The sequence below is a fragment of the Pyrus communis genome, chromosome 5, assembly GCF_041283825.1.
Source record: "Pyrus communis isolate YQ-2024b chromosome 5, ASM4128382v1, whole genome shotgun sequence".
Taxonomy (NCBI): domain Eukaryota; kingdom Viridiplantae; phylum Streptophyta; class Magnoliopsida; order Rosales; family Rosaceae; genus Pyrus; species Pyrus communis.
The window spans coordinates 1,751,523-1,762,784 of NC_142569.1; the positions used below are offsets into that span (position 1 = coordinate 1,751,523).

At 40.2% G+C, this 11,262-nt stretch overlaps 1 protein-coding gene, 1 long non-coding RNA gene and 1 pseudogene across 4 annotated transcripts; 1 reads left to right on the plus strand and 2 right to left on the minus strand.

Annotated features, from left to right (window-relative positions):
* Nucleotides 1-679: 679 nt before the first annotated feature.
* LOC148696536 (uncharacterized) lies at nt 680-2,891 on the plus strand. 2 transcript variants are annotated; one of them, XR_015962216.1, is made up of 2 exons: nt 680-996; nt 1,877-2,891. It is a non-coding gene; the product is annotated as an uncharacterized LOC148696536 (long non-coding RNA). The 2 variants fall into 2 exon arrangements; XR_015962215.1 differs by having other exon boundaries at nt 680-1,550; nt 1,877-2,565.
* On the minus strand, nt 1,876-5,293 carry LOC137726606 (G-type lectin S-receptor-like serine/threonine-protein kinase SD1-29; annotated as a pseudogene). The gene is made up of 7 exons (XR_015962214.1): nt 3,824-5,293; nt 3,625-3,728; nt 3,303-3,499; nt 2,981-3,191; nt 2,553-2,790; nt 2,295-2,445; nt 1,876-2,218 (listed from the first exon to the last, which is right to left on the minus strand). The product of XR_015962214.1 is annotated as a G-type lectin S-receptor-like serine/threonine-protein kinase SD1-29 (transcript).
* Nucleotides 5,294-10,480: 5,187 nt separating this feature from the next.
* Nucleotides 10,481-11,248, minus strand: LOC137721709 (uncharacterized). Its single transcript, XM_068460738.2, has one exon. The coding sequence runs from the start codon at nt 11,246-11,248 to the stop codon at nt 10,481-10,483; it is 768 nt and encodes a 255-aa protein (XP_068316839.2).
* Between the last annotated feature and the right edge of the window lie 14 nt (nt 11,249-11,262).

The window sequence follows — 11,262 nt, forward strand, 5'->3', positions numbered from 1 at the left end:
AAGAAATTTTAATTATTTTAATAAATTTAGAGGTATTCAATTAGGATTTTAAGTAATTCTCTGAAATTCATAAGGTATTCAATTAGGATTTTAAGATCCTTTATTAAAATTCTTATAAATCTTATCTCTTCCCATGAGATTTCTAAAGAATTGAATTAAAATTTTTACACGAAATATTTACAACTCAATTAAAATCACTCAAATTCTTAATTGAATACGGCTTGAATGAGAATCAACCCTCAAACTATCAAGGACTTCAGCCACACAACTTTCACGCTCTTTTGATTGTTGTGCCAAACTATTAAAAAAGATTAAAGTACATAACTCTAATTATTAATGGCTAGAGGCAAGACAAGTAAACTAATTATTTGTATTACACTTATAGGGTGTGTTTGTTGTACCGGATTATCTCGGACTAAACTAGTTTTAGATACTAAACTGGATTGGCTTAGACTAGATTAATCTGGACTAACTTAGTGAAATGTTTAGTGCAATATCAGATTAAGAATCAGGATAACTAAAAGATTCAAATATTATATTATTTAATCTACATTTATTAATAATTTATCATTTTTTTGGTTTCTAGAATTATCTTTCTATCTAATAGCCAATATCTTTTTATTTTATTTTTTCTAAAATCATCTTAACCGATTCCTCTTTTCCTCTGCCAGTCTCTCCCTATCCTCTCCCTCCTTTTATCCTGTTTCATCATTTTCTAGAATTCTCTTCCTCTCCGTATACCTCTCCCTATTTTCCTCTGCCCACTCTCTCCCTCCCCTCTCCCACCTTTTATCCTGTTTCACCATTTTCTAGAATTCTCTTCCTCTCCGCATACCTCTCCCTATTTTCCTCTGCCCACTCTCTCCCTCCCCTCTCCCACTTTTCCTCGTCCACTCTCCCCCTCTTTTCCTTATGCAAAGATTCGCACATAGGATTTATCGGAGCTCTCCACCCACCACCTTCACTGATTTTCTAGGAAAATCTCGAAATTTTATGGTGATTTTGCCTTTTTATTTTGAATTTGCATGGGGGATTCGTCTGCAGGTGCTTAATTCTGGGGGTTTTGCATTTTTTTGTTTTGAATTTTAGGTGTTGATTTTGAGATTTAGGCAGTGGGTTTAAGATCTGGGCATGGGTAAGGGAGTCGGAGTTGTAGACAAGGGCTTGCAAACGATGTTGGAGATGGGATTAGGAATCCCATGCTTTTTGGGGGGTCTCACTAGGACTAGGACAACCTAGCGAAGCACTTAGTTGGAACGAGTCCGACTTAGTCTCATTTAAGTTTAGTCCAGCTTGCATCAAACACGGGATTAGTAGTCTTAGCAAAGCAATCCAGTCTAGTGAACTTTAACGAGGGCAAACAAACACGCCCATAATATTAACACTACTTCACAAGGGAAAGAGCAACACAACTTCATTACAAGCTAGCACTCTCTTGCTTGTTCCCTACACTTACATATAGCAGCCATCGTACAGATGATACTAGCCGACTTTGTTAGGTCGGTGCTGTGGCTGACCACAACCCAGCCACTATTTCAAGACAAGTTCTAGTAATATTCTAATTACAACCGATCGACCTACTTAATTATTTTACAATCACAGCGTGTATTCATTCTCATGTGGTTGTAATATTTATCATTTATTTATTATTGTTGAATAAGTTTAAATTTTGAAATTTGTGTCTATCTACACAAATTTTAAAATTTAAACTCATTTAACAGTAAAAAAATAAATTGTTGAACTATGTGTGGTGAGAAAAATATTCTCCCAACCACAAGTGTGGTTTGTTCCTAGATTTTTCACTAACATTCACTTACAACAATCTTAAGATATTTATTTAGACAATTCTAGATAGTGCTCTGACTTTGACTTGTAGATTTGTGTAGGGACTTGAGCGAGCTGGGCTGGTTCTCTTTTACCATCGTCCTTCGAGAAGTGATATAGTGGCTTCATTTGCAGACCAAACATGGTTATGGTGTGGTTGAAGATCAGATAGAGAGTTTTGGAAGGTGAATGTAGGCTGCTTAGGTTGCGCACGATCTGTCTCGCTCCTTAGCATGAAAACCACATCTGCAATGGTTGGCCTATCTGCAGCATTGTTTTGCACGCAAAGAAGCCCGATATGCATGCATCTTGTCACTTCTGATGCCGAATATGAATCTGCCAATACTTCATCTACAAAGTCCAATCCCTTGCCTTCATTCCATAAGTTCAATGCCTGAAAAAAGTTATATATGTTGGCCACAATTGCTAGACTGAACTGCTGTATTGAGTTTTCGTATAGAGGAACTTACATAAGCTAGGAAACCTAGCTCTTGTTCCTTGTAAAAGGAGCTGGTATTCTTTCTGCCGGCGATAATCTCCAATAGCAAGACCCCAAAGCTATAGACATCAGATTTTTCAGAAAATATCCCGCCCATGGCATACTTCGGAGACTTATAGCCACTGCACAGGCAAATTCAGTCCCACTTAATTGACAATTATGAGCTATTTATGTGTTAAACTTTAGTTGGTGAACGACGATTATGAGAATAGGAAGAAATGATGCTTACAGAGTTCCCACCACCTTCTGAGTGTTTTCTAAATTATGCGTTCCTTGAACGATGCGTGCCAGTCCAAAATCTGAAATTTTCGGGTTCATGTTCTCATCCAAGAGAATATTACTGACCTTCAAATCTCTATGTATTACCTTCAAACAGGAATCATGATGGAGATAAAGAAGTCCTCTAGCGACACCTTGAATAATATTGAAGCGTTTAGCCCAATCAAGCACTGCTCTTCTCATTGGATCTGATCGATGCACATATTGGAAATGTAATCAATAATATCATTCATAAGTACAGTGTATAGATTGCTCTTATATATTACATTGAAGTCGATTTCCAGGTCTAGATACTGAAACCAACAGATGAATTTGAAAGATAGGTAACAAGGAGAAATTGTAGCAAGACATAAAGAGGGCCGGTGAAAGAAAACTAACCGAATAGAAGAGTATCCAAGCTTCTGTTTGGCATGAACTCATAAATCAGTAACTTCTCGTCATCTTTAATGCAGCAACCCATGATCCTAACAAGATTTTTATGTTGGAGTTTAGAGATCAACATCACTTCATTCTTGAACTCTTCTATCCCTTGCCCCGAGCTACTAGACAGTCTTTTTACTGCTATTTCCTTCCCTTCTTGTAGCTTGCCCTAAAAAGAACGAAAAGTTAATCACTGAATCCATGCCTGTGTCTCGCAGTGGTAGGCTTGTGGCCAGTGTCGTAATACAACATTTCCCTTTAGAAATAGCAAAATAATCACCTTGTAAACAGGGCCAAATCCTCCTCCCCCAAGTTTGTTGTTGCAGCTGAAATTGCTGGTAGCAATTAATATGCTATCAAAATCATAGATTATAAGCTCTGATGGATCATTTTTTCTTATAAGTTCTTGAAGAGCGTCTCTTGAATTCTCAGTCTTACCATTCAATTCAAAGCGGACTGTCGTTACTTTGATGTTTCCTGATTTTGCAAATATAACAACCAAATTCAGGGTCAGAGAAACAACAACAAAGTTATACTGATTTGGTTAATACAGAGATCATGTGTTAATGCATTGATTACATCCATCCATTTCATTTTCTTACCCTTTTGTTTAGCGCGCAACCTGTGCAAACCGAACACTACTGCTGCGATACTGATAAAACAAAAGATGTAAGGCTGACAGTTAACTTTGTTCGCTTTCCTTCACCTGAAAAAAAAATGAATTCGTATTACAAAAATATACAAGACAGAAAAGAAGGTATATTGCTTATTAGAGTTGTGCAAGTGGATATTATCACTTACCGAATTCTGCGTCTGCTAGGCGAATAAAAAGATCTACTCCACCAGTGGAAAACGGCTGAATATCAATAAGGTCCTTGGACCAGATCAAACAACCTATCTTGTTAACATATGCATAAGCCAGGCAAGAACAATTATTCTGGCACTGCGTCCTGCAGCCTTGAGGATCCATATTCAAAATATACTCACGAAAATCTGGTGGGTTTACCCTTCCAATTTTTTTAAACCCGTCTTCTTTTCCTCTCGAAGCAACTGGCTGACTTGCGTTACCTCCACAAAACAATTTGGTTTTCCTCACGCACCCTCCTGTCATGTTTCCCTTACTCCATTCCTCAAGTGACTCTAGTACGAACCCCTTCAAACACTTGCAGATGGGAGTTGTCAAAGAATCAGAAGCTCTGCAAGCCCCAAAAGGTCCACATGTTCCATAATAGTCACATGGATTCTTTGGGGCCTCCCGGTTAATACTCCAGTTCTCACCTTGTTCCGAATACATAAGCTTTAGCATACCATTTGGAGAGATATAATAAAATGCCAGAAATTTGTTATATAAACTAATGGAAAAGGATTCTGTTCCCTGTTGCTCATAATCAACCACCTTAAAACCACTAGGATATTCAACATCCATGCCGGGTATGCTTATGAACTTTGATTTTATCCCATGGACCGCTTCTCCAGTAGGGAGTTGATCCGTTCATCCAAATGAATCCCTGAGCTGGGATCTGTTGTGCAAATTCAACCGAGAATAACCCTCTTGATGGATCATTCAAACTTTTCCAGGCAGTGAAGACATTCCGCTTTCCAGATTCACTATCAAATCGCAGTGCCATTTCTGGTAGAAGTGTCACCAGGACAATCAAAGCTCTTCCATAAGTGATGTCCTATATCATCTGCAACAACGAAGTTTCCAGTCTCTAACAGAACTGCAGCTGAACTATTAGATGACTCCTGAATATTGATTGACCATATGGATTTCTGTTTCCCATCTACAAGCTCAAGATTACCATTGTTCATCGCTAAAATAGCCAATGCATCTGCAACTGCAAGAGGCTTTTCTCTGTTGGCAACCCACACAACTTTGCGAGGAAGACTATACTTGTGCCATATTCCCACATACATATTTTCGGAAGTGTTGAAGAAACCCAATTTGAAAATGTGGCTGGGAGAGACGAGAGTTTGTCCCTGAGCTAATGGTTGCAAAGAAGTTATGTTATATACCTCAGCACAATAATGCTGTGTCAGAATCAAGCTTAAAAAGAATAGGACGAACATGGGGTAATTCATAGCACTAAAAGCACTTTCGGTTCTAAAATTCAGAAGAAAAACTCTGTCAGTAGCAGATGGACCGCAGAACTTCTTAGTGAACTGCATTTGTGTTCGCTTTTTCCTTCTTTATATTAATAGATACAACAGCAGAAACTCCATTGTGAAGAAAATTGTACCAATGCTTACAAAATCATGCGCTGGCTTGTAACGAATCCCTCCCCGGTTGGAGCCTACCTTTAACGTTACACTTGGTATTGATGATGTAGCCATTAATTGATTAACGAGGATAATCCTTGGAAGAGATTGAGCAGCAAAAAAAAAAAAATAATCACCTTCAGAGTGAACTTTGAACTAGTCTTCGGCTACTCCTAGATGTGATAATCCTATAAAAATTTTGCTTATATGACCAGTTAATCAGTTACTAATATAGTAATCTTCACCCATATAAAGTCAGTTCGACTAAATGTGTATGTATAGACGCAGTCACAATACCGAAGATGCTTTTTTTAGTGAATTAGCGAGATGCATCTGACGAATACCACATCAACAATATACATTAAACAATGTGTTTTCCAGTTCTATTTGTCTTTGTAATCTGCTGCTTCGTAAGTAGTTTGAAATTAATTTTATTTGAATAGCCAAGGTTATAAAATTCTGTATTCAGTAACTGATAATATGCTTAAATCTGCGTTTTGCAACGAAAAAGAAGCTTCTAACAAATTGCCAGAAAAACAACGGCTTGCAATGAACTTTGACTAACCTAACTAATGAACAAAGAAATGGAACAACAGTCAGTATTAACACCACCTAATTAACCAGACCAAACACCCTATATTATTGACATATGCATAAGCCAGTGTTTTGCACTCTTCTGCATCCGACGACGTGATATATTCATGAAAATATCGTACTTTTAACTGCGCCATCTTCAAAAATCCGTCTTTATTTCCTCTCGAAGTAACTGACTGACTTGTATTAGTCTCACAAAACAATTTTGTTTTGCCTCACGCACCCCCTGTTTCCTTTGCTCCATTCCTCATATGACTTCGGTACAAACCTTTTCAAACACTTGAAGATCAGAGTCGCTGGAGATTCAGAAGCTTTACAAACCCAAAACATCCACATATTGCATAATTTTCACATGAATTCTTTTGTCCTACCAAGTCAAGATTCCAGTTCTCTCCACGTACCGAATACATAAACTTTAGTATACCGTCCGAAGAAAACGTCTAGATATGCCTAAGTGTTGTCAATGAAATTAAGAGTTTGTCCCCCTGATAATGGTTGTGAAGGACTTATCTCATAAACTTCGGCCTAATGGTGCCACGACAGAAGAATCACGCTGAAGAAGAATCGGAAGGACATGAAGAAATTCAAAGCATTAACAGTAGTTTCGGTTCTTATTCGCACTCGAATAATTAAATTTTTCCAGGAAACCATACAATCAATAGCCGGTGGATTCTAATTAAAGAAAGAGCTAGGTAGGTTCTGGGATGTATGCGAGAATGTGTGAAGAAGCAATACGGCTGAATATTTTCATATATTTTACAGAGGCTAGGTAAGCCATATATACAAGTACAAGATAGAAGAGTCAAACCCTAATTCTAATCCTATAAAGATAGGATCCATAATTCATGGAATAACCTTTCCTAGTTTAGACAAACACAATATTGTACATTGATTACAATATATTCTTAATACTCCCCCTCAAGTTGGAGAGTGAAGATTATGAACCGCCCAACTTGTCTCGCAGCTTCATAAATTGATCCTTCCCTAAAGCCTTCGTAAATATATCAGCCAACTGGAAGAGTGTAGGCACATACGTAGGACAGATTATTCCAGCTTGTAATTTTTCACGAACAATGTGACAGTCTATCTCAATATGCTTGGTACGTTCGTGAAAAACAGGATTTGCTGCGATATACAAAGCTGCTTGATTATCACAAAACAATGAAGCAGGAGTTTTCTGGGGAACTCGTAAATCTTGTAATATGTATCGCAACCAAGTTATTTCTAGGCAAGTATTTGCCATAGCACGATATTCCGCCTCAGCTGATGATCTGGACACATTATCTTGCTTCTTGGACCTCCACGAAATGAGTGAGTTGCCGAGAAAAACACAATATCCCGTAACTGATCTTCTTGTGGCACTACATCTTCCCCAGTCAGAATCACAAAAAGCTTTCAAGTCAAGATTATTGTTCGCTGAAAATAGTAAACCTTGACCTGGAGTGCCTTTAATATACCTAAGAATCCTCATAGCTGCATCCCAATGTGGTTTTCGCGGCTCGTGCATGAACTGGCTCAAGGTACGAACGGGATAAACGATGTCTGGTTTAGTAACTGTGAGATATATCAACCTCCCAATTAACCTTTTGTATTTGGTTGGGTCATTCAACAATGCACCATCAGTGGATGTAAGTACTAAGTTTTGTTCCATTGGAAAAGGATCTGGCCGTGCACTAAGTAGTCCAGAATCCTGTAGAATATCGAGTGCATACTTTCGTTGTGACATAAAAATTCCCTTGTCTGAGCGTGCGAACTCAATACCCAGAAAATACTTAAGATCGCCAAGGTCTTTGATGTGGAAGCGTTTAAGAAGAAAAGCTTTGAGTTGTTCCATCTCTTGGAGATCATTTCCTGTGATAAGTATGTCATCAACATAAATAAGAACAACAGTGATTGAGGTACCTCGGACCTTGGTGAACAAGGAATAGTCTGCTTTTGATTGATGATATTCGGCCTTTTGAATAACCTCTGAGAAAGTAGTGAACCAGGTTCTAGATGCATGTTTGAGTCCGTAAAGGGACTTGTTGAGCCGACATACAAGAGTCTCCCCCTGTCGGCGAAGACCTGGATGGGGTTCCATGTAGACCTCTTCAAGAAGAGTGCCATAAAGAAATGCATTCTGAACATCTAACTGGTGGATGAACCAAGTACGGGCAGCAGCAACAGTAAGAAGACAACGCAGGGTGGTGAGTTTGGCAGTGGGGGAAAACGTTTCTTGGTAATCAATACCTTCAACCTGGGTGTATCCTTTAGTAACAACACGAGCCTTGTAACGATCAAGAGAACCGTCAGACTTGTACTTCTTTTTGAAAACCCATTTGGAGCCGATAGGCTTGTGACCAACAGGAAAGGGAACCAAGTCCCAAGTGTGATTATGGTGTAAGGCATCTAATTTAGTGCGCATAGCTTGTTGCCAATGTGGATCGAGGATAGCTTCTGCATAGGTGGTGGGCTCGGAGGGACTTGTAATGTTAGCTAAAAATGAGCAATGGGCAGGAGAAAAACGAGAGTTGGAAAGAAAATTAGAGAGGGGATAACGGGTACCTGGGGTAGAACGTGGCGCCAGAGAAGGATGATGGACGGAGTGAGATATGTGGTAGTCTTTAGTCCATGTTGGGGGTTGTTTGGAACGAGTGGATTGCCGAAGAGAAGGGAGTAGGGGCAGGGAAGAAGTGGGAATGTCAGTGGAAAGTGGATGGGGGTCAGGGTGAGGAGAGTGGGGCACGTGTTCTGGAGAATGGGGCATGGGTTCTGGAATAGTATCAGGGAGGGGGGTAATAGGTGGGGTAGTGGGAGAGGAAATGTCGGCCGGGGAATGGGCAGTGTCAGCAGGGATGGTGGAAGGGACATCAAGGTGTGGGGGTAAAGTGGAAATGGGAGAAAATGACGTAGGGTCTGGAGTAGGAGGGTTAAGGGTAGTTGGAGGGAAACTAGGAGATGAAAGATTATAAAATGGGAAGGAAGTCTCATGAAACTTGACATCACGACTGATCAAAAAATTTTTTGTTTCCAAATTGTAGAGCTTATACCCTTTGTGACCTGTGGGATAGCCAACAAAAACACACCGGTGAGCTCTAGGTTCAAATTTGTGGGTAGGATGAACAGTGGTAGCATAACTGAGACATCCAAAAACACGTAGATGCTCGAGGGATGGGGAACGGTTGTACAAGAGTTCAAAGGGTGATTTGTTGGAAAGTAAGGGTGAAGGTAAACGGTTGATGAGGTAGACAGCAGTGAGTACGCAATCACCCCAAAATATGAGGGGTATGTTGGACTGAAAACGTAAAGCACGGGCCACTATAAGGATATGGCGATGTTTGCGCTCAACAACCCCATTCTGTTGGGGGGTGTAAACGCAAGTGCGTTGAAGTTTGATGTCAGTGGATTGAAAATAACCTCTCATGGATAGGAATTCAGACCCATTGTCTACGCGGATGGCTTTAACAGTGGCATTAAATTGAGTGTGAGCAAATGTGATAAAGGACTTTAAAAGAGTTCGTGTTTCAGATTTGTGAGACATTAAAAATACCCAGGTGTATCGACTAAAATCGTCCACAATTGTGAGAAAGAAACGAGCCCCAGTATGAGTGGGAATTTTGTAAGGACCCCATATGTCACAATGTAATAAAACAAATGGTGCAGAAGTTGATATTGAACTTAAAGAAAATGGAAGTCTTGTCTGTTTGGCCAAAGGGCAAACACTACAATTATTGTCAAAGGAAATAATATGAGGAGATAACAAAGAGGAAGCTAATTTGAGACGATAAAGGGATGGATGTCCAAGGCGTTGGTGCCATAAATGGGAGGCATTAGAGACTTGATGAGAGGCCGGTGGCTGTGGAATAGGTGACATGTAGTAAAGACCATCACGCATCTTACCCGAACCAATCATCTTCCCTGAAGCCAAGTCCTGCAAAACACAAAAGGAGGGAAACAAAATAGCACAGCAATTGAGAGAGGCAGTCACTTTGCTAACGGACATGAGATTGAGGTTAAAGGACGGAACACACAAAACATCGGCCAAAGGTATGTCAGAATTAAATGGTATGGTGCCAGTGCAAGTGATGGGAATTGAAAAACCAGTGGGCAAATTAACAGCGGGTATAGGTGGAGGTTTGATGGTGGTAAATAAAGTAGAATCAGAAACGATATGATCTGTAGCTCCACTATCCAAGATCCATGGTTTAGTAAATGCAGAATTAATGGAAGTAAAGGAATTCAAACCTGCGGCATTTGCATAGGCGTTCCCATTACCAGAGGAAAGTAAAGAGAGAGCATGAGTTAATTGTTGAATCTGATCCACAGAGAGTGCACTCAATGGATTGGTAGTGGTGGATGCAGGAGGGCATGTTGGCTGCGGCATTGATGGCCCTTGAGGACCTGAGATGGTTTCTGATGAGCGGCATGCACGGGACGTGAGGAAGGGCCTCGTTGCTGTCGACCGTTTTTGTTGCCGTGTCCTCCATTAGGGTTAGGGACCCACGTGCCATTCTTAATCTTGCACCTATCATCTGTATGTCCCCGTTTGTCACAGAAACTGCAATGGTATTTCAGAGTACGGCAATTGTCGATGGTGTGTCCCTCTCGGTTGCAATGATCACAGCGTTAGGTAGAGTTGCGGGTCTGTGCTGCGACATCAAGGGAAAAATTATCGGATGGCGATTGTTGATGTTGTTCTGATGTAAACTGACGTTGTTCCTCATGATTGCTGACAAAGGAATAAGTTTGATGAATATTGGGCAATGGTGTCATCATGAGGATGCTAGTGCGAACGGTGTCGTGAACGTCGTTGAGACCCATAAGAAATTGCATAATCCGGTACTGTTCTCGTTGCTCATGATGCTTATCCATCAGGTTACAGATGACGGGGTCTTCATAAGCATCGAGTTGGGTCAAGAGATGCTTAAGTTCAGTAAAGTATGTTGAGACAGTCATGGAGCCTTGAGACAGAGAGGCAATCTGTTTCTGGATTTGGTAAATTGTTGGTGTGTTTTGCTGGGAAAACTGATGCTTGAAATCTTCCCAAATCTTGTGCGCAAATGTGGCATGAATAACTCTGTTAGAGAGATGAGATTCGACTGAGTTGGAGATCCATGATAGGATCATGCTGTTGCAGCGTGCCCATAAGGCATAGTCTCCTGGTTGTTTATCTTCCGAAGGGGGTTGAAGGGAACCATCGATGAACCCGATTTTATTTTTAGCACGTAAAGCATGGAGCATGGACTTGCTCCAGGAGGAATAATTAGTGCCATTCAGTTTTTCAGAAACAAGGATATGGCCAGGGTGATCTGAAGGGTGAACGTAGTATGGATGTGATAAATCCATACTAGGGCTGTTGTTTGTGTTGGTATTGGATGTTGAACTGTCTGTCATGGTGTTGGAAACTT

Bases quoted from the DNA above. Each gene is read 5' to 3' on its own strand.
- LOC137721709 (XM_068460738.2), bottom strand. From the start codon at position 11,248: ATGACAGACAGTTCAACATCCAATACCAACACAAACAACAGCCCTAGT.